General features: G+C 42.5%; 2 protein-coding genes across 3 annotated transcripts in view; both read right to left on the reverse strand.

Moving 5' to 3' along the window:
- Positions 1–401: 401 nt before the first annotated feature.
- LOC306927432 (uncharacterized protein) overlaps positions 402–27,924 on the reverse strand; it is a gene marked incomplete at its 3' end in the record, with an annotated part of 84,007 nt that continues 56,484 nt past the window's right edge. Inside the window, exons 1-5 of one of the 2 annotated variants that reach the window (XM_079507175.1) lie at positions 10,710–10,862; positions 5,148–5,249; positions 4,255–4,533; positions 2,268–2,540; positions 402–2,030 (exon numbers count right to left, since the gene is read on the reverse strand). In XM_079507175.1, the coding sequence (XP_079363301.1) occupies positions 1,336–2,030; positions 2,268–2,540; positions 4,255–4,533; positions 5,148–5,214 (1,314 nt within the window). In that variant the 5' untranslated portion in view covers positions 5,215–5,249; positions 10,710–10,862. Of the gene's footprint in view, positions 2,031–2,267; positions 2,541–4,254; positions 4,534–5,147; positions 5,250–10,709; positions 10,863–27,924 lie in introns of those variants that run through there. The other variant, XM_079507174.1, reaches the window with a different exon arrangement.
- Positions 17,302–27,924, reverse strand: part of LOC306928001 (uncharacterized protein) — a 55,155-nt gene continuing 44,532 nt past the window's right edge. Inside the window, exons 6-7 of the mRNA XM_079507921.1 lie at positions 19,520–19,798; positions 17,302–18,750 (exon numbers count right to left, since the gene is read on the reverse strand). Of these exons, the coding sequence (XP_079364047.1) occupies positions 17,723–18,750; positions 19,520–19,798 (1,307 nt within the window). The 3' untranslated portion in view covers positions 17,302–17,722. The remainder of the gene's footprint in view (positions 18,751–19,519; positions 19,799–27,924) is intronic.

Consider the following 27,924-nt stretch of genomic DNA (forward strand, 5'->3'; position numbering starts at 1 on the left):
GAAACGGTGGAAAGTCTTGCGATACTTGGCACGTTCAGAAAGGTACTTTGTGCTCTTTAGATACCATACCTCTATAAAACGTACAGTGTACACAGCAGGGAGAAAATGCAGCAGAGCCGAACGCCAAGTCAAATATCATATGCACACTTGTATTCTCATTCTATAATAAATATTGGTTAAATCTATTCGTGAGTTGTCTGACTGAACTGATTATAATGATAATAGCCATTACATTAAGTGTAATAATAAGCTGGGGGATGTCTCCAAAAGACCAAATGCTAATTGAACTTCTGTTGAAAGGAGCTGTATAATAAATATCCACGATATTTTTGATTGTCTATCCAACTCCCTGACAACATACAGCTGTTTAATTTGATCCTCCCTGTAAAGCAGGGATGTCAAACTCAAATACAGTGTAGTGGGCAGGGGGCCTTCTTGGACTCCTCATGCATAGAAGAAAAGGTACAAGTCGACCAGCCTATATTGTTGCAACATTAATCATTAAATTAATTAAGTAAAACATAAATAAAATCAGTTGCAATATTTTCTTATGGCTCTGTTAGTAATTTCAAGTTAAAACGTTTTTCAACAGGCAAACAGCAAATCAAATCCCTTAATAGCCAAAATGGAACTCCATGCATTAAAAACGCATTATTAAAGCTCAGTTTGCTGCTCTATGATCCTCATCAATCACTGCTTTCATATAGTAAAATGAGAAAGTAAATCAAATCAGTTGCATTAATGCCTCATGGCTCTATCTGCAACTTTTCCTGAGTCCATTCAACTGAAAAGATACAAATAATCTACAGCCAGAACAGCCAAAAAATAATTTCCTTTATTAGGAAAAATCAAATGTAACGATCAGACTGCTGCTCTGTGATGCTCACTTGTCTGAGGCAGATACAGGGTGTAAGCACACCTAGGATTCCATGCGTGGACAAAAGCCGCTCATGGCCGGCGTCTCTTCCGGGTTTTTAGACAGCTGGTGGATGGAAATGAAGCTCCACCCACACGGCAGAATGCCGCGTCGGCCAGATTCCCGGAAAAGATTTCCCCCGCGAATGATGCGTGCGTGGAGCTTCATTTCCATCCACCAGCTGTCTAAAAAAAACAGGAAGAGACGCCGGCCACGAGCGGCTTTTGGGCGCGCATGGAAGCTCAGGTGTGCCTGCGCTGACTGTGGCTCATCTCGAGTACAAATTCATCAATGTTTGGCATCAGGGTCTCTGTAAATATGCACTCGCAGTGCATTGTGGGACTAGTATTATGATGGTGCGTACAATATACCAGCGGGTCAGTTTTAATTGTAATTAAAGTCATTCATAGTGGCCACTTTTACGCTTGGTGTGAATGCACTGATGTCTTTTCAGACCACTTGACTGCAAGTTTTATTGAGTGGAAACGCTGGTGTACCTTCAGGTAACCTGCCTTCATGAAACGCTTGTTACAAATTCTACACTGGAAAGGTTTTTCACTATTGTAGGTGTGGACACTCTGGTGTGTCTTTAGGTCAGATGGCCGACCGAAACTCTTGTCACAATGTTTACACTGGAAAGGTTTTTCTCTCCCAGAGTGGACAGTACGCTGGTGTGCGTTCAGAGTTTTTGAATTTGCAAAACTCTTGTCACACTGTGAACAGTTGAAAGGTTTTTCTCCAGCGTGATCATACTTTCTGTGTTTCTTCAGGTCATTTGACTGACTGAAACTCTTGTTACAAAGTTTACACTGGAAACATTTCACACGCTCGTGTGACTTCTCGTGTGACTTCAGGGAACATGATTGATTAAAACTCTTGTCACAAAGTTTACAGTGCCAAGGTTTTTCTCCAGTGTGGAGACGTTGGTGTCTAATCAGGTTAGAAGACACAGTGAAACATTTGTTGCAATGTTTACAGGGGTAAGGCTTTTCTCCAGTGTGGACACGCTGGTGTTTCTTCAGGGAATCTGCAATTCTGAAACTCTTGTCACAATCATTACAGTGGAAAGGTTTTTCTCCGCCCGGTTGAGACTGGGAAGACTGGGACATCACTCCTGAGAGAGAGCGAGAGAGATGGGGGGGGGAGGGGGGGGGGATAGAGATAGGGGGGAAAGAAAGAAGAGGAGGGAGGCAGGTTAGAACTGGACATTACAGATACAACTTGAAACCTTCCATCATCAAACAAATCCATTGTTTCGAGCATTACGGCTTCCCTGTTATTATCGACTGATTCCAACTCCCGGTTTCCCCCAAACATGTAGTTCCTATCCCTGTGTTTAACACTGACTGACCTCCACTGGTCTCCTCCCAATCATCACTGTCTTCAGTGTCAGATTCAAGTTTAACTTCAACTTCAGAGCAGTGTGAAGAGACGTCTTCATCATCATCTTCATTTTTCACTGCTAGTAATGTCAGCATTGACCCATCAGGCTCCTCTGGTCTTTGAAGTAACTCGTCCTGTTCCTCTTTAATATGTGGATGTTCTGGTTCCTCCTGGAGCAGGCTGGGGCTCCCCTCCTGCTTAGGAGTATCCTCCTCTTTACACACAGCCATGTGCAGAACGTCTAGGAGCAGAAATTATTGTCAACACTGGATTCCTTAAGTGCAAATAAACATTTCCATCCTTCATGTTCCACATACAAAACGTGGCATCACCTACTTGAGGCTTTTTGTTGAAAATGGTCCAATCCTGCAAAGTTTAGAATCTTAGCCAATCGGGGTGGAATATGGGAAAGCGGACAGATGCGTGTTGATCTCATTGCTATTGATATAGTGTATACAGATTTGCGTGATGTATGGATAACATAAGTACGAGTTATGTACAGAAATGTGTTTTACAAAATTGGCCTCATGGTGGCGCTATAACCGGTAGATGTGGCATTTCTTCCGAGGCCTATTGGGAATGCGTGTGCATAATTTCACGGAAATCGCACGCTGTGTTAATGATTCGAGGTATTTTGTTGGAAATGGACAAATCCACTGTGGCATTTGTCTGGTTTCCAGGCTAACATTTCCTGGTCTAGGAAACATGCACAATTGAGACCAGGAAGTCCTGGAACTTCCTGGTCTCAATTGCGCATGTTCCTTTCCTTCCAGGGAGCAACATTGAGTCCACCGTACGGTCTTCGCTTCCTAACCTAATTTAATTAACCTTGGTCTAGGAGAGTAGGAGTGGGAGTGAACTACAGTGCAGAGGGGTGTCGCTTTCCTCCGCTGTTTTCTACCAGGGAGGGGAGGGGTGGAGGGGGCAGGGGTGGGGGCTCAGATCCTTGAACCAATATTCTCCAGAGCAAACTCCATGAGCGTGCCGGCTCCTCAAGACCAGAAAGCACGCTGGCTAGGCCAGGCTAATAAGTGCGGGGACATTCAAAACCTCCAGAGGTGCTTCAGTTTCATGATGTCAACTTAGCAGCTGGAACTAAACCCTTTTCTAGATGCTTTGGCCTACGGCCACTCTGTAGAAAAGGATATACGTGGATATGTGGTGAGGTTTTTTGGAGGAGTATTGCTTGAGTACTGCTTTAAGCAATAATATGTCAAAATTGTAATTACCTTTTTTTTTTTGGTATTCAGACAGCCAGCAATGGGTAGAACGCTCCCAAAAAAAATAGTCTCTGTGACACATGTAGGGGCCACAATCTGCATTCAAAGATTTTCCTAGAAGCTTTGTCATTGGTCCATTGGTCGATTTGCCTGTCTACTTCCTGATTGGTTAGTCATTGCAAAATGACAAAGATTCTAGGAACATCTTTGAATGCAGATTGCAGCCCCTAGATGTGTCACAGAGACAAAACATTTTTTGGGAGCGTTCTACCCATTGCTGGCTGTCTGAATAAAAAAACAAAACAAAACAAAAAGGCTTATAGCAGCTTTAATGATGGCTATACATATTAATTGATTGATTGAATACTTTATCAGTATGCATAGCATGGAGGCACAGTAATGTGTACATATAGACTAAAAGGCTAACACAGAAGACTTGGCCACCGCACTTGTTTCTACAGAGGGTATGTGCATGCATAATATGAATGCCAAATTGAGTGGCAAAGTGAGTTTAACGTAATCTAACGTTGTTTAATGGAATCAGATAGGACTTTTCTGTTTGGATGCATGTTCTGTCAAGGCCAGAAAGTATTTTTTGCCACTCAGTAGGCGTTCCCGCAAAACTTCCAGGTATGATGATGTCATGCACATACCCTCTATTGTGGTCCTATAATATCCAGATATTATCAGTCATGATATTGTTTGCCATAATTATCGTATAGTGAGAATACGTACCGAGTTGTGGGTGGTCTTCAGGTTCGTCCTTTTTAATAGAGATGTCTTCAGGTTCGTCCTTTTTAATAGAGATGTCTTCAGGTTCGTCCTTTTTAATAGAGATGTCTTCAGGTTCGTCCTTTTTAATAGAGATGTCTTCAGGTTCCTCCTTTTTAATAGAGATGTCTTCAGGTTCCTCCTTTTTAATAGAGATGTCGTCAGGTTCCCGTTTAATAGAAACGTCCCTGGCTGAGTCTGGAGAGTTCATCTTCACCTGCAGTCTGGACTCCACACACTGGCCTGAAATGAAGGAATTGACATTTTGACCTGAGATCAGATTCTAAAAATGTCTTCTACATCCTGACAGTTTTCTGAAAAAGCTATGTTTTTATGTCAGTCGTTCTTCGATTTTTCAAGCTCGTAGCGCGCCACTCGGTGGCGCGCTATGAGCTTGTAGATCTGCTATTTTTCAATAGCTAAAGCATAACATGATGCTAACACCAAAAGGGGTTCCCGCCCAAAATGGGTTAAGACCCAGTGGTGTCAAGAATAACAATAATATTTGCAGAATGTAAAGGCAAAATGACCTAAGCCCAACTCTCCAACATATGAATCTTGGGTGCAAAGATTATAAGATTCATATATTAGGGAATAAATCCTTTGTAACGTAAAACTACACAAGGAAACGTGTCAAAAGATGGACTCCTGCCGATGCAAACAAATAATGGTCTAAAGTGAATAAATTGAAAGTAGCCAATCTGTTTCTGCAACCAGACAGAGTGAGCAATACGTTTAATCATCAGGATATTATCATTGTCATGATTATTTCTTAGTAAAATTAGATATTGTGACAGCAACAGAACAGAAACAAATGACTAAAAACATTCAAGATAGACCAAGCACATGAAACGTACCGAGGTGTGGGTGGTCTTCAGGTTCCTGTTTAATATAGATAGCCCTGGCTGAGTCTGGAGAGTTCATCTTCACCTGCAGTCTGGACTCCTCCACACACTGGTCTGAAATGAAGTGGTATAAGGGATTTTAAAAAGACCGAGGGCCTATTTCCATTGTGGTGCTGTGTAGGACAGCCCATGGTAATTGGTAAATGGTGCATTCATAGCTTTACAGAGATTGTGCATTACATTCACCCATTCACACAATTCAATTCAAATGAGCTTTATTGGCATGAGAAAACAAACGTTTACATTGCCAAAGCAAGTGTCACAATACAATAAAAACATTCACACACCGATGTCGGAGGAAACCATGCAAGGCACCAACCCTCACAAAGGGAGTAATTAGGGGTTCAGTGTCTTGCTCAAGGACACTTCGACATTAACTCTGGGGGAGCCCGGGTTTGAACTGGGAACCTTACGGATCCCATCCGGTAACTAAATAAAAAATCACACCCGTGTGAACTGAGTGGTGTAAGGTCTTATATAGACTGATCAGCAGTGGTCTGACATAATGTCTGACGTAATGAAATCATAGCAACCGTGCTAATTTTTTGAGTGGTGTAAACCACTCCTACGACTGGCTTTGTTAGTTTACGTGTCTGTCTGTCTGTACCAAAAAATGAGCACGGTTGCTATGGTCACCCAGTTCACACGGGTGTGATTTCATTAAGTCAGACATTACGTCAGACCACAGCTGATCAGGCTATATAAGACCTTACACCACTCAGTTCACACAGGTGTGATTTTTGAGTGGTACGGACAGACACGGGTACATAGCTTTTTGAGTGGTGTAAACCACTCCTACAACTGGCTTTGTTAGTTTACGTGTCTGTCCGTACCAAAAAAATTGAGCATGGTTGCTATGGTCACCCAGTTCACACGGGTGTGATTTCATTACGTCAGACATTACGTCAGACCACAGCTGATCAGTCTATATAAGACCTTACACCACTCAGTTCACACAGGTGGGATTTTTTGGTACGAACAGACACGGGTACAAAGCCAGTTGTTGGAGTGGTTTACACCACTCAAAAATACATCGCATGGATGCACCTGGTACGTATCCTCAGTGATGTTTCCTGAGGTCAACAGGGTTTCGGGTCTAACAACATCATACCCCTCACTCAGGCGACCCAGCCGGGGTTGATCAAATCCGGTCACTCTACCCCTGAGCCACTGACAAACTTTACAAAAGGGTCTAGATTCTAGAATAATGGTTCTCAAACCGAGGTCCCCAGCTGGGTCCTTGAGAGGGGGGTGTGGGGGGGTGTCATCTATCTACGTATTCAGTATTTAAGTCCGACGTCATTTTGTAGTGCTACGTTACGTCCGGGTGCAAGTGGCACCAGCTCCCGTCCGCATCTCATTGTAAATAGAATATCTAAACGCGTGAATCTTTTTACAATGACGTTATTTTTCAGAAAGGAAGCCATTGAGGGTTAAAATGGGTCTTAATGCTTCCAACTCGAGTAGAATTATTAATGTTTTGTACAAGTGTCCATGACAAAAAAAAATATGATGTGGAGACAATAAAGACTATTATTATCATTATTATTGAAGGTGGTAACAGTCCATTTGCTCAGTAAAATATTTCGGGGGCATATGTTTGCAGGCTTGAGTATGTTGAATCTAGTTTGCATTAATGAGGATTTAGTTGACACAATGAAATAAAATGGTGATAGTATTCAGTGTGGGGCAGACGGCCTGTCACAGCCAGATTTGGGAGAGCAGCGCAGCTTTGTCGGTGCGAGGAAAGTGGTAAAATTAGACTTTCGTGGTTGTTTTCGTCTCAGATGTAGTCCGACGGAGCGTCACAGTATAACTCTATGGGGACACAAAAGCGACACAAAAGTAGGACCCGGAAGTATATCAGGAGGGGGCGCTCACATCACAGCTAAAATACTGAATACAGCCAATACGTAGCTGATCTGAAAATAGCAGATCTTCAAGGTATTGAATGATGCTAGATGAGCTTTTTTTTTATTTACAACTTAACTGGAAGATAATGGGATGAGCAAATACAACATGATTCTTGCAGTATTATCCTTCTAGTTGTTCAGTACAATATTACTGTCTGTAACAATCTCACCAATACCTTTATCGCCGATATAAAATTGTGAGGTAACAAATATAATTTGAAAAATACGGTAAGCAGAAAACCAGTCAATTATAATAAGAGCAGCAAGGTGGGTTTGGAGCTAAACTGACCATTTCCTGGATGGTCATTCTAGGCCTGACAATAATACAGCATGATTGACAAAATTAATGTTTATTTGTTAAGGATTCAAATTCAATGTCTGGTGCATGAATGGTTCACTTTACAATCACATTAACATTACACAGTGGATAGAGTACAAATCCTACTGGTTTACAAGATATGTTTGCATGTCGTTGCTAAAGTTATGTAGAGATTAACCACTGTAATGCTGTAAAACATTAAATATGGCTTCAATGTATTTAAATGTCTTGCTGCTGCTATGGAATACCAGACGACTCGCCCCAAACCACGAAGAACGGTCGTCCGGTACGGTTGCCCCAAAGCCCGGCGAGGTCCACCTAAAAACTCTGTCAAAGTCGCCCCAAAAAGTTCGGACAAGTCGCCCCATAAAACCGTTGTATTTTCGAGGTAACAGAGAGATTTTTACCTGTACTTTTTAAACAGAGAGAGATATTTTTATCTGTACTTTTGAACAGATAGAGAGAGAGAGAGAGAGAGATTTTTACCTGTACTTTTGGGGGCTAGACAGATAGGAGGAAGTAAAGTGTCTAGCTATAGCGAGGGTGGAGGGGGCCCAAGGGGGGTCATTAGCCCCTTTTGTTTGAGTGTGCTGGGTCGTTACTACAACAACAACAGATCAACTGTAGGAATGTAACCATTTGAGTGCAAATTTCCCCACTTTGGGGCGAGATATCCACGCTTTCGGGGCGAGTTAACCACGGCTTTGGGGCGAGTTATCTTCACTTTTTTTAAATTCCGGGGCGACCGTTCTTCACTTTTCGTGGGGGAGAGTTGGAAAAGGGGTGACCGTACCTGTTACCCTGCTATGGAGGGTAACAGGTACGGTCACCCCTTTTCCATCTCGCCCCACTACTCTACCCTACTCTACTCAAAAAAAAAAAAAAAAAAAACATAATTCATGTTGGTGATTATATAAAAAGGTATCATATTAATTTATAATTGTTGATTTCACTCTGTATATCCAGGGACATAATAGCATGATGATGCAATTACAAAACATGGGCTACATGGAAGAAATGCGTTTAATTGTTAACTATGAAATCGTGCATTTCCCATTAGTGTGTCACGCCTCCATATATGGTCACACCTCGTGACATCATGCCTAGGGTTTAATACCGGGATCCCAGGATCCGGGATTCCCGGATACAGCTCATGTAATTTCCCGCCCGGGCGGGAAATGGCTTCGGGACCCGTCGTCCCGTAGGTTTTTGAGTGGTGCAAACCACTCCAACAACTGGCTTTGTACCCGTGTGTGTTCGTACCAAAAAAAGTAGCATGGTTACTATGGTCACTCAGTTCACACGGGTGTGATTTCAAAAAAATGAGCATGGTTACTATGGTCACTGACATTAAGTCAGACCACAGCTGATCAGGCTATATAAGACCTCAGTTCACACGGGTTCCAACAACTGTTAGTACCCGTGTGTGTTCGTACCAAAAAAAATGAGCATGGTTACTATGGTCACTAAAAAAATTAGCATGGTTACTATGGTCACTGACGTAGGACATTACGTCAGACCACAGCTGATCAGGCTATATAAGACCTTGCACCACTCAGTTCACACGGGTGTGATTTTTTTTCCTTGTTAGAAATTACACAAAAGGAGTTTGCACACAGAGCGCGTTTTTCCCCTGATCTGTGAGTGGTCAAATATCCAATCAAACACGTTTGATGATATTTATATGGAATTATGGCTCACACTCGAGGGCTGCAACGGGAACGGGAGCCAGCGGGACCCAACGTAAATGTTGGCGGTGTGGGCGGTATTTAAATACCTGCGGGCGGCCACGGGTGGTAACTGTTTTTAGATCGTGTTGGAATTTGTCTTGGCTTTTTTTTGTACCATAAGCTTATGTATGATTCTCGATTAGTACTTATATATGATGTAATGTTATATGATGTATTGCCATGCCTTTTTGTTCTTGCTTATTAATGTAAATCATGGATTAAGAGCAGCTGCTAAATGCCTAAATTGTAAATTGTCACGCCTTGTGACATCACACCTCTATTTATGGTCACACGTCATGACACATCACACCACCATAATAATGACCATCTCCATATATGATCACGACACTGACCTCATCTAACCCTGGATAACCATACATGGAGAAGACTAGATCACCTAGATCTGCATATATGAGCCAGCCAGCAACTCTACATCTGACCTCAAACCTCAAACCATTAGATCTCCATATATGGAGTTGACCTGTTTTGACATATTCCATATGTTGATCTGACCTCATCAAACCCTGCACCGTCAAGACACGCTCCATATATGGCCAGTACATACATAATTAATTCCATATGTTGATCTGACCCCACATGCCAAAGCGCCAGTGCTCACGCCCAGTCTGGCGGATGCGTGCACGCGCTTCTGGGCGACGGCGCCATAGGCCCAATGTACATCTGTCTACCATAGAGAGTGGGAGAAATACAAAGGGACCCTACGGGGAAGCGATGAAAAGAGCTTAACCGAGGGGGTTCCGAGAGGGGCTAGGTTATCTCATGCTAAAATCAGACACCTATATTGATTTTATTTTTGTTGAACTAAGCTCTATGCAGTTTTGTTTTGCAACTAAGAAAGTTACTCTTCAAATAGGGTAGGCATAATAAAGGCATAATAATATGCATAATAAAGCCTCGGCTTCAGCCTACACCTTTTTGGTTACATTAGGTTTAAAGCACTGGCTGTGAATATAGCCTAGGGAGGTTTTTTTTAATTGATGCAAAGTGTCATGAATGGCGGACTCGTCTTCTCATCTTCAAAGTGATGTCCCATTCCTTTCACAACAATTTGGAGCCGTTGCAGCCTCTCACCCTCAAGCACTTACAGCTGACGTCACTAAAGTCAATGAGGTTTGAGGGCTCAGTGCTTGAGCCTTACTGCCGGCCGGTAAAACTAAGTGGATTGTTTACACAGCACTGAAAGAAAGCAGTCACCGTCAGTCTCATGTTATTCTTTCTTGCTTTTTACAGAGATCGACTACTATAGGCCTATACAAGATAATTTCAGATTTCAAACAGGGAGAGGGAGGGAGATACTAAATGAACTGTTAACTAAATTAACACTTTTCGACGGGGGCGAGTTGTTTGGTATCCCTATGGAGCTAGTGTTTATTTTTACGATCACTTTATAACAATAAAGCTGTCAGCTAAGCGTAATTAGATTCACGTTCCAACTTAAATTATGAGTTAATAGACAAATAGATTAAACACACATTTCGTTCATCTTTAAATGATAAATAGATGAAACACGACGTGAATCAGTTCATCTTACCTGCTGTGTTTCAGTGGTTGAGCCGCTAACAAACGTCCTCCTGCTGCTTAACGACGACACTGTTTTGAAACGACACGTTTTAGTTGTCTTTGTATTGTATTTTAATATACGGTAAACGTGTGGCCTTCGCGTCAACATTCACCGCCATGTTGTTTTCACAACTGCATTGTGGGTAACGATGTTCTTTTCCATCCATACGTTTTTGTAAACGCCAGTTGGTGTACTGCAGAGCGGTGTACTGCTGCCCCCTCCTGTTGGTCTCGGGTACTGTTCATATCTATTGCTTGCTTTCGTTATAGCCTATCCTCTGTTAGTATCAGGACGATGGTACGATGTACCAATGTCGCAGGATATAACTTCAACATGATTTGTCCCCACAAGTACAGTGTTTTGTATCTTTTGTATTATGCATTTCGTAGGCCTTTAGGCCTATGCATCATAAGGCCCGGAATTTGTGGTCTTGCAGTCGCACAAAATGTATTGTTTGATCTGTCTATGTATTGTGTATTTGTGTTGTGATTTATTATTATTATTATTATTATTATTATTATTATTATTATTTTGTATCCAGAATTCCCGAAGGCTGCTTGTTGGAAAATTAATGTCCGCAAGCCAGGGCAAAGCATTTATCCATCCAGCCATCCATCCATCCATGATCCATCCATCCATCCATCCATCCATATAAACATCTATCTGTAACACTGACATGGCTTCCAGAGTCAAATGTACTGAAATTCTCCAATCTGTTAATAAATTCATCAATCAATCAATCATATATTAACCAATCAATCCCTATTTTGGAAATGCCATTATAGGCTGAGTCCTATGTGCTGCCCTACATCCATCACAGCTTCCATCACTGCACAAGTGCACATTGATACTGCACATGTCTGATCACGTCTCATTCACATAGAAATACAGGATACATACAACATAGTCATTATACCAACATATGTTACAGGATGCAACATATACCTTGTATTAAACATGTTAACCATATAGCTAATGTTCAAACCATATGTAACTATATCAATATGTATTGGATAGATTCATACTGTGACACAGTAAGATTATCACAAACTATTTCAAAGCAATGTCCCAAATAGTTGAGTAACATAGATTGATTGCAATGGATAAATTGCACTGGGTCAGGCTGACCTAAAATGGTTTAACTAATCATGAGATTTAATCTTATTGTGTGCCAAGATGTACGTTACAACGTAGGACCACAAGACGGTATATAAAAACACAACCACAATCCAATTTCATCAGTCCTGTCTGCAGATATGACTCTGTTGGAATATTAACACGTCACGTTATATCTAACCGCTGCAGCGGCAAGAGGTTAGACATACCATTGGTCCGATATCTCAAACCCTCACCCTACCCTAACCTCCCAGGGGGCAGCACACCTAAACTTAACCCTCTCCCAACCCTTAACGCACCGCTCACCAACCTTAATCCGGTCGTTTTAATGCACCCCTCACCAACCTTAATCCGGTCGTTTTAATGCACCCCTCACCAACCTCAATCCGGTCGTTTTAATGCACCCCTCACCAACCTTAATCCGGTCGTTTTAATGCACCCCTCACCAACCTTAATCCGGTCGTTTTAATGCACCCCTCACCAACCTTAATCCGGTCGTTTTAATGCACCCCTCACCAACCTTAATCCAGTCGGAGTCTCGGACCAATGCTATGTCTAACCAATGCTACGTCTAACCAAAGTATGCCTCCCCTCTACGGCACTGTTTAATGTAATTTATTTGTGCATGTTATAAGTATTTTCTTGTTGTATTACTTTTGACAAAGTCAACATATCCATAACATAAGCAAGCAGCACGCTCAAGCAGAATATCATTTTATTATTATTATAATTATTATTATTTTCACAATCTGACGCCAAATAACACAAACAAACTAACATGATAAACATACATCATCTTCTTCTTAATACACTAGTAATAGTGTATTGCATGACATGAAATGCAGCTCAAAGTGCAGAACAATGGAGAAGAAAAGAAAAGCAAGGCATTAAAATAATAGCAGTAATGCAATACAGCGAGGACGCATGAATAACAAGGAATTTAAAAGATCAATTAAAAACAAGAGTGTATAAGTAGGAATTATGTGTTGGTCACTTCACCTGTCTCTCCTCAGCAGTGCTGGCATTCTAGTTGATTGGAAGGTCCAGGGCCTCATTGAAGGAGGCATAGCCTGTAGCAGTATTCTTAAGTTCCTGTTTCTTGTTTTCTTAAAGTTTAGCCATCAAGGGGCCCCTGCTGGCCAAGTGGTCCAGGCGCATGCCATACTGTATATAGGCTTTGGCCTGACAGCGCACCATGTGTTCGAGTCCTGTTCATGACAACCTTTGCTGCATGTCTCTCCCCATCTCTCTCTCCCTCTTCCCTGTCTATCTTCACTTGATACTATCAACTATCAAAAACAGGTTTAAGTGTTAATTTGTTTTTTTTATTTTTGTAATGTTTTTTTCCAGTATGGATACTCAGGTGTTTCTTTAGATTACCTAACTCACTGAAACTCTTCTCGCACTGTTTACATTTACAGTGGTATGGTTTTTCTCCAGTGTGGATACGCAGGTGATTCTTTAGATGAACTAACATCCTGAAACTCTTGTCACACAGTTTGCAGTGGTAAGGCTTTTCTCCAGTATGAATATGCTGGTGTGTCTTTAGAGCACCTAACTCACTGAAACCTCCTATCACAATGTTTGCAGTGGTATGGCTTTTCTCCAGTGTGAAGACGCTGGTGTTTCTGAAGATCAGCTACTCTTGTCACACTCTTGATAATCAGAAGGTTTTTCTCCAGTATGGATACGCAGGTGAGTCTTAAGATTGACTAACACACTGAAACTCTTCTCACATTGTTTACAGTGGTATGGTTTTTCTCCAGTGTGAATACGCAGGTGAGTCTTAAGTTTAGCTGACTCTCTGAAACTCTTGTCACACCGTTGACAGGAGTATGGCTTTTCTCCAGTATGGATACGCAGGTGTTTCTTTAGATTACTTAAGTGACTGAAACTCTTATCACACTGTTTACAAAGGTATGGCTTTTCTCCAGTATGGATACGCTGGTGAGACTGTAGATGAGCTAGCTGACTGAAACTCTTTTCACACTCTTTACAGACGAAAGGTTTTTCTCCAGTATGGGTACGCAGGTGTGACCTCAAGCTTGGTAAGCAATTTAAACTCTTCTCACAATGTTTGCAGTGGTAAGGCTTTTCTCCAGTGTGGATATGCAGGTGAGTCTGCAGGTTAACAACCAAATTGAAACTCTTGTCACACTGTTTACAGTGGTATGGCTTTTCTCTATCTGACTGAAACTCTTGTCACACTGTTTACAGTCGAAAGGTGTTTCTCCAGTATGGATACGCAGGTGTTGCTCCAGGTTACCAGACCTATTGAAACTCTTGTCACACTGTTTGCAGGTGTATATCTTCTTTCCTGTGTAACTCAGCTGATGTGTCTTCAAGTTTCCCGCTTGAGCTACATTCTTGGTAAACTGTTGACAACATATATTGGTCCACCCGTGTCTCCTTGTTCCTGGCTGGCTACAGGGCTGTTGATTTGCTGACAGGCTGCCGAGGTCATCTGTTCATTTCTCAGCGTTTGGCAGTAGAGGTCGTTATGGCTCCTCCTCTTCACGTGTTGATGGAGGAAGGTGGAGGCACCGGCATATGGACTCTCAAAACAGGAGACCTGAGTCTGGACATGTTGGGACTCAATCCTTCCTTCCATCATCAAATATGTTGCTATAAATGGACTGTGGTGGGAGGAGAGTTCTAGGTTCCTCTCTGGGTTACTCTCTGAAATATATCCTTTATTTTATATTTCTCTCTCCGTCTTCTCTGTCTGTCCCTCTTCTCTGTCTCGGCCTCTATCGTTGTATCTCTTTGGTAAATCCGTTAGCACAACTTTCCACACTTGACACGCCGCTCTGCTATGAAGTGGAAGTAACAACACTTCACACCTTATGTAGGTTGACCAGGAGGTGAGGTCTGACGTCACACACAACATAAAGCGTTGCACTGCATGCCTAGAGCATAACTAGCGCAGGCTGTTTGAGCGACTTTTGACAATGTTAAAAAAGCTCAAAGATTTCCGTAGCCTGGTTAACCATTCCCACTTCTGAACCCTGCTAATGCATGGTTGGCTGTGTGTAGTCTGGACCCTGCTAATGCATGGTTGGCTGTGTGGAGTCTGGACCCTGCTAATGCATGGTTGGCTGTGTGTAGTCTGGACCCTGCTAAAGCATGGTTGGCTGTGTGGAGTCTGGACCCTGCTAATGCATGGTTGGCTGTGTGGAATCATGGACCCTGCTAATGCATGGTTGGCTGTGTGGAGTCTGGACCCTGCTAATGCATGGTTGGCTGTGTGGAGTCATGGACCCTGCTAATGCATGGTTGGCTGTGTGGAGTCATGGACCCTGCTAATGCATGGTTGGCTGTGTGGAGTCTGGACCCTGCTAATGCATGGTTGGCTGTGTGTAGTCTGGACCCTGCTAATGCATGGTTGGCTGTGTGGAGTCATGGACCCTGCTAATGCATGGTTGGCTGTGTGGAGTCATGGACCCTGCTAATGCATGGTTGGCTGTGTGGAGTCATGGACCCTGCTAATGCATGGTTGGCTGTGTGGAGTCATGGACCCTGCTAATGCACTGTTGGCTGTGTGGAGTCATGGACCCTGCTAATGCATGGTTGGCTGTGTGGAGTCATGGACCCTGCTAATGCATGGTTGGCTGTGTGGAGTCATGGACCCTGCTAATGCATGGTTGGCTGTGTGGAGTCATGGACCCTGCTAATGCATGGTTGGCTGTGTGGAGTCATGGACCCTGCTAATGCATGGTTGGCTGTGTGGAGTCTGGACCCTGCTAATGCATGGTTGGCTGTGTGGAGTCATGGACCCTGCTAATGCATGGTTGGCTGTGTGGAGTCATGGACCCTGCTAATGCATGGTTGCCTGTGTGGAGTCATGGACCCTGCTAATGCATGGTTGGCTGTGTGGAGTCATGGACCCTGCTAATGCATGGTTGGCTGTGTGGAGTCATGGACCCTGCTAATGCATGGTTGGCTGTGTGGAGTCATGGACCCTGCTAATGCATGGTTGGCTGTGTGGAGTCTGGACCCTGCTAATGCATGGTTGGCTGTGTGGAGTCATGGACCCTGCTAATGCATGGTTGGCTGTGTGGAGTCATGGACCCTGCTAATGCATGGTTGGCTGTGTGGAGTCATGGACCCTGCTAATGCATGGTTGGCTGTGTGGAGTCATGGACCCTGCTAATGCATGGTTGGCTGTGTGGAGTCATGGACCCTGCTAATGCATGGTTGGCTGTGTGGAGTCATGGACCCTGCTAATGCATGGTTGGCTGTGTGGAGTCATGGACCCTGCTAATGCATGGTTGGCTGTGTGGAGTCATGGACCCTGCTAATGCATGGTTGGCTGTGTGGAAGATTGTAGAAGTAGGAATTATGTGTTGGTCACTTCACCTATCTCTCCTCTGCAGGAAGGTGCCAAGCACTGTAGAGGAGGAGGGGTGTCTGTTCATGTTATTTAGTATTTTCATTGTACGTGTTTGGCGCCTGAAATATGTATTAAATGGTGTTTATTGAAAATAAAACATTTTAAAGCGAGTAAGTAATTGCAGATCAACTCATGGGCCTGGATTTGCCTTTGCATGAGATAATTGATACCAATTACTGTGATTGTGCTTGGTGTGTCCCACCTGTTTAAGAGCAGGCAGGCTGCAGGTGGGATGATGTTCAGTGTGACTTGAGGCTAGCCAGGAAGAACATCTGTGAGCCAGGGCCTCATTGAAGGAGGCATAGCCTGTAGCAGTATTCTTAAGTTCCTGTTTCTTGTTTTCTTAAAGTTTAGCCATCAAGGGGCCCCTGCTGGCCAAGTGGTCCAGGCGCATGCCATATATAGGCTTTGGCATGAAGGCACATCGCGTGTTCCGAGTCCTGTTCATGACGACCTTTGCTGCATGTCTCTCCCCATCTCTCTCTCCCTCTTCGTTTGGTTTCCTATGTTTGGAATGGTGTTTTTTATTTGTTTTATTTTTTTTGAACGTTTTTCTCCAGTATGGATACTCGGGTGTCTCTTTAGATTACCTAACTCACTGAAACTCTTCTCACACTGTTTACAGTGGTATGGTTTTTCTCCAGTGTGGATACGCAGGTGATTCTTTAGATGAACTAACATCCTGAAACTCTTCACACAGTTTGCAGTGGTATGGCTTTTCTCCAGTATGAATACGCTGGTGTGTCTTTAGAGCACCTAAATCACTGAAACTCTTATCACAATGTTTGCAGTGGTATGGCTTTTCTCCAGTGTGGAGACACTGGTGTTTCTGAAGATCAGCTAACATACTGAAACTCTTGTCACACTCTTGACAATCAAAAGGTTTTTCTCCAGTATGGATACGCAGGTGAGTCTTAAGATTGACTAACACACTGAAACTCTTCTCACATTGTTTACAGTGGTATGGTTTTTCTCCAGTGTGAATATGCTGGTGTTTACCATTAGGCTTATGGCATAGTAATAAAATATTGTGTATGTGTGTGTGTGCGCACTCCACTACCTGATCAACACAAACGTATCAAATGCGCATGTGAGGCAGTTCAACTGGATTGAAAGATTTGATCAGAAAATCGATGATTGTCTTGTGTGTAACAATGTTGTAATAACAAGACTAATTTATTCAGTTGCATTACACCAGTCACTGACTCACCCTGGAATACAACAGTGGCATCGTCTGCTATATACAAAATGAAGTTATAAATAAACAAAAATGACAAAACAAACTGAGGAACAAATTCAGGGGAAAAAAAAGAATACAAAAAAATCTGGCGGAATGTCTCCAAAAGACGTGTCGTAACAGAGAACTCTTTTGAAAGGAGCAGTATGAATATCCATAATAGTTCTGCTTTTCTATTCACCTCCCTACCAACATACAGGTGTTTGAATTAATGCTCCCAATGAGCTAATTGAAACTCTAGATTTTTTCTCCAGTGTGAATACGCAGGTGTTTCTTGAGGGAACGTGACTCCCTGAAACTATTGTCACAATGTTTACAGTGGAAAGGTTTTTCTCCAGTGTGGATACGCTGGTGTCTCTTCAGGGAACCTGACTCACTGAAGCTCTTGTCACAATGTCTACAGTGGAAAGGTTTTTCTCCAGTGTGAATACGCTGGTGCTTCTTTAGGTCACATGACTGAATGAAACTCTTGTCACAATGTCTACAGTGGAAAGGTTTATCTCCAGTGTGGATACGCAGGTGTTTCTTGAGGGAATGTGACTCCCTGAAAGTCTTGTCACAATGGTTACAGTGGAAAGGTCTTTCTCCAGTGTGGATACGCTGGTGTGTCTTTAGGTTACTTGAATCAGTAAACCTCATGTCACAATGTTTACAGTGGAATGGTTTTTCTCCGGTGTGGATGCGCATGTGTGTCTTTAGCTGCTCTGACTGACTGAAACTCTTGTCACAATGTTTACAGTGGAATGGTTTTTCTCCAGTGTGGACACTCTGGTGTTTCTTCAGGTTAGATGACTGAATGAAACTCTTGTCACAAAGTTCACAGTGGAAAGGTTTGTCTCCAGTGTGGATACGCATGTGTGTCTTTAGGTCACTTGACTGAATGAAACTCTTGTCACAAAGTTCACAGTGGAAAGGTTTGTCTCCAGCGTGGATACGCTTGTGTGTCTTCAGGTTACCCAACCGACTGAACCTCTTGTCACAATCTTTACAGTGGAAAGGTTTAAGTCCACCTGGTTGAGTTAAAGTCTTGGTAGACTGTTGATGACTGTATGAGCTCGGTTCATCAGTGTCTCCTTGTTTCTGACTGGTTGTAGAGCTGGTGATTTGCTGAAAGGCTGATGAGGTGATCTGTCCATTCCTCAGCATTTGGCAGTAGAGGTCATTGTGTTTCACCCTTATGTGTTTATGGAGGAAGACCTGAGATGTGAAGGAGTATGAACACTCAGAACAAGAGAACCGAGTCTGGGAAGACTGGGACCTCACTCCTGAGAGAGAGAGAGAGAGAGAGAGAGAGAGAGAGAGAGAGAGAGAGAGAGAGAGAGAGAGAGAGAGAGAGAGGTGGGGGTGGGTAGAGGGGAGATAAAGAGGAGGAGGGAGGCAGGTTAAAACTGGCCAGTACAGATACAAAATTAAAAAAATAAAGCTTCCATCATCAAACAACTCCGTTGTTAGGGTGTTGTAACTTAATTTGGGTTACATTAGTTAATATCTTGTGACATTTCATTGCATAATGTTTGAAAGCTGTTTATTTCATATTATTACTATTTACAGTTTAAAAGGACTTTATTGAGTTAAAAATAATTGATTTATTTACAGTATATATTGATGTCATTTAGAATTTCTATTTGTATTCATTACTAAGCGTTTCCTAAAACATCATTTCCCATGATGCTTTGTATCTAGAACCGGACATCCGGTGAGAAAAGCCGGGTTTTCGTTAGTTTGTTGTTGATGCATGTGGAGACTAGCAGCCAGTAGCCGAGAGAAACCTCGTATGAGAAATAATACCAAAAGATACATTTTCTGCACTTTTCCTGTACACTTCTTTTCTTATATAAACCTGAAACTTCATCCCCATATCCCGACGTCCTGTTCAGCTTCTTCTGAACGTAATAATTACATTAAGGGAGCATTACGGTTTCCCTGTTAATATTTCTGATTTAATTGTATTTTTCATCAACCTCTTTGATTCCAACTTCCGGTTTTCCCCAAACAGTTCAGTAGTTCCTGTCCCTGTGTTTAACCCTGACTGACCTTCACTGGCCTCCTCCCAATCATCACTGTCTTCAGTGACTTCAGTGTCAGATTCAAGTTCAACTTCAACTTCAGAGCAGTGTGCAGAGATGTCTTCTTCATCTTCACGTTTCACTGTTAGTAATGTCAACATTGACCCATCAGGCTCCTCTGGTCTTTGAAGTAGCTCCTCCTGTTCATTTTTAATGTGTGGAGGCTCTGGTTCCTCCTGGAGCAGACTGGGGCTCATCTCCTGTTCAGGAGAAACCTCCTCTTTACACACAACCATGTGCAGGATGTCTAGGAGCAGAAAAATAACATGAGTCAACACCAGATTCCTAAAAATGTAAATCCATACTTATTCCATGATCCATGTAATGAGCTATTAAGATAAGATAAGATTGACTAACCAGTTACTAACTACAGGTAATATTGCAGTTATATATGAATGTTAATATGAATGTTTAAAAAAAAATCACACCCGTGTTAAGTGAGCAACTCTGTGTGGGGGTCCATGAGTTCCAGACCCACAAGAACGTGGCCAGGGTGCCGGCCCGATTCCGGCGAGCCTCCCCACTTCCGAAACGGTTGAGAAATGACAGTTACCGTGTGGGGGTCCCCCAGGGGTCCCTGGAATATCCAGACCTCCAGGAACGCACCAGGGGGCCGGCCCGGTTCCGGCGAGCCGCCCCACGTCGGAAATGGTTGAGAAATGACAGTTACCGTGTGGGGGTCCCCAGGTGGGCCCTCTACTGTACTGAACTATAACACCCCAAATCATCATATACTCTTAACTGTTTCCGCACCAGGCCCGAGAAACCGAGATTAGTTTACCTTTGCAATCGATGCCATGACCGGCATCCCGAGATTTGTTTTATTCCCCATAATCCAGGGGAAAACATTTAAATAAGTAGCATCCGTTATGCTAACCGACCGTGTCGTTTACCTAAAAACGGCCAAAATACTCGCGTGCATTATGGATCGTAATGTGCAAAAAATTCGGTGCTTGATTAGACCTTACATTGACTTAGTTATGATAAATAATCGGATCGCTAGTATAGAAAGGCCAAGATCCACTACTGTGACCTGGTCAACTTTCACGTCCGGTTCAAACTGCTAGGAGTGTTAGGCTGTGTTAGGCTGCGCAACAGTGACACTTCGTTGTGCAAACAAACCAAACGCAATTTTCGTGCTCAGACACAGCCAGCCAGGCAGGGACGGACACAGCCAGCCAGCCAGCCAGAGACACACATAGCTGTCTATAGGAGTGGTTGCACCTAAAAAAAACCTTAAAATACTTAAGTAAAATATTTAGTTACTTTTTTTTCCATCCAATCCCTTGCAATGTGGCAACTGTTCCCCCCACAATATAGGGATGCTAGGGTTCAAATGGTTAAACCTCAAATCAAGAAGCTGAGAAAAAGCAGTGAAAGATCTGTTATCTCACACAGTTCAGACTCAGAGCCAATTATAGACACCTTGTCTCCTACAGAGACACACCATACAAATCGGTTTGAGACCTACATCCATACTGTAAATAAAATCACAAGGTGAACTTATATGGTCCAGTTTTCTTTTGCATTTGTGCAAAATACAATGTGCTTTTAGATATGTAATAAGAAAATAAACATTAAATAAATTTGAGATATTCCAATGATCATAGATTTACATATTTGGATATTTTGTCATTTTGCCATTGTTATTGTATAGTGCAAATAATAAAATAAAATTGTGGCAGCCCTACAGAACAGAAAATATTAAAGAAAGGAAGAGCACATGAAACATGAAACTTACTGAGGTGTGGGTGGTCTTCAGGTTCCTGTTTAATAGAAATGTCTTCAGGTTCCTGTTTAATAGAAACGTCCCTGACCGAGTCTGGAGAGTTCATCTTCACCTGCAGTCTGGACTCCACACACTGGTCTGAAATGAAGTGAATAAGGAAGGACTTTAATAACTGGAGACCTAGTGGTGTCAGCCCAACTCTCCAACATGTGAATCTTGAGATTATAAGATGTATGTAAGTGTACACAAAGTGAATGAGGTGAAAGTAACCAATCTGGTTTTAATGTTCTGCCTCAGTTCAAGCAGCAGGGAGCTGTCAGCACGTGACTGACATGCTGCATGTCAGTGCAGTACCACTAAAAGGGACAAGACATGTGTGGTATCATACTATCATTTTATTCGTCTGACATCCAGGAGTGAGAAAATGTGTGATAGCAGTTTCAGAAGGGCAGCTGAATACCATTTTATTGCTATACTGTGATTATGCAAAACCACATAATTCATTGTTGTCTCTAAACTCCAAAATTATTCACTTTTATGCACATGTCTGATGTTTGTACCATGGATGGACATGACCAACATCATAATATAACAAAAGACATGCTGAATTATACTTCTGGTAGCCATACCGGGCAAATCCACAATGGCTGCCTCTCTGAAACAGGGTACATCTTAAAACATTTTATTGGGTTCATGAGGATGTAGAAACCATTTAGACATTACTTTGAAGAGTCAGGAACTCTCAAACTCAAGGTTGTATCCCAGCACACAACGCAAACATGTAAATGAGGATCACACAACTAGACTTAACTTAGAGATCGAACACACACACACACACACACACACACACACACACACACACACACACACACACACACACACACACACACACACACACACACACACACACACACACACACACACACACAAAGGCTGTACCTTAGCCCTTTTTTTAGGACTCGAACTTCGGCAGGATTTTTCGAGCGAACATCCGGACCATTTGTTTCTAATTAATCAGAGCGCAGCGCGTCTCCCCTGCTCTAAGTGCTCTTTATCAATCTCTCTCGTCTCTCCCAACACACACACACACACACACACACACACACACACACACACACACCGTCAAGTGGCTCCGCAAAAACAGCTAAGACAGCGTATATTGCTCGTTATTTGTTCCACCTGTGTATTATTCTCAGAAGCGCATTGAAGAGAGCATATGCTAATATATCATGGCTGCTAAGAACGGTTCCCCCTGTCTAGCGATCATGCTGGTGTGCTGGTGTGTGTGTGTGTGTGTGTGTGAGAGACGCGTCAGACATTCCATTCAATGGAACTCTTTTGTTCTCACAGAACAAGGTGAGAAAGGTCAATCACCTCAGCTGCAGCCAGGCCAATCACCAAATGAATGGGACAGCAGAACTAGGAGATATTTCTTCATAACTTCTGACAGGAATGCACTAGAAACTTACTTTTTTTTGACATGCTCATATCGCATTCTCGCCGAGATATATTTTCGAGTTAATAATAAAAAAAAGGGAAAAAATAATAATGTTTTTTATTTAATAAAAGAAATTAAAATAAAATAAACGAATGGTTCAATCACATTAATTAAGATTCGAGTGCCAACCCTAACGAGCGAACATTCGAACCTTGAATGTTTGGGGACAGCCTTAACACACACACACACACACACACACACACACACACACACACACACACACACACACACACACACACACACACACACACACACACACACACACACACACACACACACACACACACACACACACACACACACACACACACACTTTGGAACAGGGCTGTGCAGAGAGAGCTGAGGGGGCAGGTGCTCAAAGCTCACGAAAGGGCACATCTGTTTACGTGCGTCACCTTGTTTTGGGGTGGTCTTTTTGTGGGGGTCCCTCGTGCCATTTCACACCAGAAATGTAGTACATAGGATGTCTTATCTTATGTCTTAATGGAGAAAGATGTTCCATTCCATAATAACTTGGCCCATGTCATTGGACAGTAAAATAAGCAGTGCGTTCTAATTACCATGTAAACATGAAAAGGCCCACAGGTCTTAATTGGGCAGGAAAAGGGCACTTTTAACAGACATCCTTAGAAGAGCCTAAATGTCTCTCTCCCCCACCCCCTCTCTCACTCTCTCTAAAATAATGTATGTATTATTATGTATAGATTATAGTATAGCCACAGTGATGTAACTTCAGGGTTACAATAGTACGAGCGTCATGTGAACCATGGCTATGCATCAACACGATTAGCCATGGTTCACATGACGCTTGTACTATCACATTTCAGGGCTACAACAAGATATGCAACCAATTGATTGATTGAAGTATTTGACAGTTTGCAGAATTACAGTACATTTCAAGTACAACTCAATACAAAAACTGTTAACTGTGAGGACGACACCATAAAGCATTACACTTGTTAAAATAGGGCCCACCATTTTCAATTCATCAAAAGATTTAGAGAGGGAAAAGGGATGGGTGGGGGATTCAGATTTTACGGGGGCCAGACCAGTTTCGAATTGCAGCCGTCCGTAGGTGCCCTTTGAGAGCAGTTTTGAAGGAGTCAAGGGATTTGCATGTCTTAATGACTGTTGGTAGGGCGTTCCACATTTTGGTGGCATAGGAGCGAAATAAATTTAGTCCCTTGTTTGTGCCGAATCTGGGTTGCACATGGTTTGTTGAACTCCCTCTGGTGTTGTGGGTGTGGACTTCATTGACATTAAGGAAGTATTTAGACATGTACATGGGTATCTTGGTGGTGTATCGAATATTGTGGACCAGACCCATTGCAAGATGCTGTACTCTGTCGTCAACCCTAAGCCATTCCAGCCTGTCAAAGTGGGCAGGGGTGAGGTGGGTTCGGGGGCCAAGTAGTAACCTGACCAGTTTGTTTTGGGAAGTCTGGAGCCTTGTTTTAAGGGCCTTTAGAGGTGCATGCATAGTCGAAGAAACCTTGTACGAGGACTCCCGTTAGGGTCTTCAAGGTGTTTTTGTTGACCAGTGAGGAGATCAAGGAATCTTGTTGTTGACTTTTTTTTATTACATTGCTGGCCATTTTATCACCTCCAGGATGGAACCTATGTAGGTAATTTCATATTTGTGTGATAATATTAATAATAAAATAATAATAATAAAATAATGTATATAGGCCTACTATTACTGCTGCTGCGGCGGCATTAGAGCTATGGACTCGAGCTATGCGGCGGCTATACTGGTTGATTATGATCACATGTGTACATTTGTACAAGCAAGCAGATATACGATTCATGTTCCATCGTAGCCAGGTCTCTACACACCGAGCGCGTTTTTCGGATTTCTAGCGGCGTTTCTCCATCGGTTTTCCGAAAAACGCGTCCAGTGTGCAACCACCTTAAGATTTAGACTCTCGTAGATGTATTTATCGATTTCAAAACGTCAGAATCGATAAATACATCTACGAGAGTTTAAATCTTAAAAGACGATTCAAGACAAACGGATGAAACACAACGCGAATTAGTTAATCTCACCTGCTGTGTTTCAGTGGTTAACACGCTTCTTCTTATTGTTCTGTGACTGTGGATTTTAGCAGCAGCTGACTGAGCCTACTCGTCCTCAGCCTCCCATGGAAAAACAATAGCAGCGATCGGCGAACATACATTAGGGTTGTGCACATGCGCACTAGCGCTGGAGCGTACATACCATAAACGGTCACTAGGGGGAGCCATCGTATAGCGTAATACTATGCAGCATAGGAATTTACATTACACACCACTATATTCCCTTCTTACTTCAGCTAATTCAGCTCTTTAATTTCTCTCCTTTCTTCTGTATACTTCCTGCAGTAGGCCTATAGAAGTATATGCTCTACTGTTTCTGGTGCAGTGCTCAGTCTAGCTGGTTTTGATTGAATACTATATGAACAGTTTGCAGGGGGAAAAAAAGCACAGTAAAGTACAAAGAGGATTTAAAACCCAAGAAAGCCTATGGCTCGTTGTCGTTCCCATTGTTGGGATCCTTTCTATTCATCGGTATTTTCAGACCATGCAGTGATTCAAAACATGATCATCAGGTACTATCATTATACTAGGATTAAGATTTTGTAAGTGTACAGAAAGTCTTAAAATGAAGTGAACATACCCACCAGTTAGTTCATTAAAATATACCTCAGGTGGGTGGTGATCCACCTGAAATGAAGCCGCTCACACCCACAGCTGTTGCGGTATGATAAAGGTGGAGGTAGGGGAAATGAAAAATGAAATGATTACTATATTTACCCAGGGTATCTGGGCTAAGCTCAAGAACTTGTTTCCAGCCAGGCCCTGCTCATAGAACATTTCATCGTAGTGGTTCAATGCCTTGTTCAAGGGCACTTCAGCGGTGGTAATTTTAACGTGTCGGACCGCTGATTCGAACTGGCGACCTTCCGGTATCAAGACCGCTCCGCAATCCGTTCGGCCACCGCTGCCACTAAGGGATGATATTGTGATGCCACTAACGTGGTGTATTTCGATTGGGCCTTTTGACTCGAAGGATTTCAGCTTTCAGGAAGAAACCAAAAATACACAGGGAAGACATTTCAATATTCGAACCACCCCTGGGGGTCTATTATAGTTGTTAACTCCATAGACACATAATACAAAACAGAAAAAGTACAAAACTCAAAGAGAACATGTTATGCCAATAGGCTACATAAGCCAATAACCGTAACACTAAACCAATAGATGACATCAAAAGCCTCAGGCACTTTTATATATTTTTATATATAAAAATTCACAAATTGACCCAGTCCAGATCTTTGTCATAATTATTCTCATAATTCCTTAAAAATGCATGCATACTTTTTTCCCCCCGTAACTGATATATGAGTAAAATAATTTAAGTAGTGGCTCCCATTGGGCATAAAACCCAACAAGATTGCATTCTAATTAAATTATTTGCCTACATTCAAATCACATCAAAACAGTAACATTCTACAAAACAGCAACATAATTAGCAATACATAGGGCTGAAATGGCATCCTCTAGCACAAATATGATGTTGTATCTACTGTAGACTGTACTGCCTGCTTGGTGGGTAGCAAGTTATGCTACTCGTTTGGCTTCATGCTGGCTAAAAATGGCATTCAAAAATATTGTTTTCCAGTGAATGTCTTAGTTAGCGCAAGCGCATATATCAGACTCGAGTCCCAGTCCTGCTGTCTCCTCCCTTTTACCAAGCCGCCTGTGTGCCCAATTTCAGAGCACTCAGTGCGACCGCAGACTGTCTGCAAACTGCTCTGTTCTAGCCTGGCTCAAGCCCTGAATCGCTAGCCACGCCGATTAAGAAAATATGTTCTGGCGATTCATGAATAATAAAGTGAAACAAAATTAAAATTGTGTCAGGCAGCTCCCTTCCGTTCCACCCACTTTCCCGTGTGTGTGCTGAACCCCACAGAAAAATATATTTTTTAGTGGTCTCGTAAAATATTCTAATTTGTTGATAGGAGTTTTTGATTTTCATGAGCTGTACGCCATAATCATCAAGATTAAAATAAAAAGGTTTGAATTACTTCACTTTAGGCACAATGAATTGAGAATACTTCCCATGTGTCAATTATCTAATCAATGTGATCCTGGGCTCGACACACCCTCCGCCAACCTAGCCCCCATATATAGCGCGTGGAAGGAACACGTTATTCCAACCAGTTCCTTTTCCCCTCCATCAGGCACACAATATTCAGGCACACAATATTCTAATTCATTGAGATGGAGCTGTGTGTGTGTGTGTGTGTGTGTGTGTGTGTATATATATATATATATATATATATATATATATATATATATATATATATATAACTATATTACTCCTACAGATTCTGTCCAAACATCACACAAATCACTACACATCTCTATAGTCATGTGATCAAGATGGATCTGTCCGATTAACAGAACTGGTCGCATGTGTTTGTCTGTCTGGAGTACAGACACCTGCAATACTGAGGGGTGACTTAAAGTGGCACTGTTGAGCAGCCTAAAGGACCATTCATACTGAGCACTATATAACTGCAGCCAGCCAGCAGTGTTGTTGACAGTGGCGTGCACAGACATTTAGAGGGGCAGGTGCTCAAGTGAAAAAAAAGGGCACCGTGTGCAGCGCGTGGAACCGGACGGTTGCCTTAATAGTGTGAGATTTATAGATTTGGGGGCCTAAATAATATATTAGAAGCTTTTTTATCAAGACCATGTCACCATGGTCCACATACTGTACACAGTGTACAGTGTACAAAAAACATAAAAACAAAAAACGTTTTTTTTCTTCAAAAGGGCACATTTGTCCAGAAGGAAAAGGGCCCCTAGTGTCTATCTGTGCACACCACTGGTTGTTGAGCAGCCTGCACCGCTCAGTTTACACAAGTGGGATTTCTTTCTCCCAGTATGGACATACTGGTCTCTTCGGTTCACTTGAAACTCTCTGAAACTCTTGTAACAACTCTTGTCAATGATTTCGAAAGAACCTGACTCACTAACACTCTTGTCACAATGTTAACAGTGGAAAGGTTTTTCTCTAGTGTGGACACAATGGTGATTCTTCAGGTCAGCTGACTAAATTAAAAGATGTTTCCCCAGTGTGGACACGCTGGTGTGTCTT

This window comes from Electrona antarctica, assembly GCF_951216825.1.
Source record: "Electrona antarctica genome assembly, chromosome: 8".
Taxonomy (NCBI): Eukaryota; Metazoa; Chordata; class Actinopteri; order Myctophiformes; family Myctophidae; genus Electrona; species Electrona antarctica.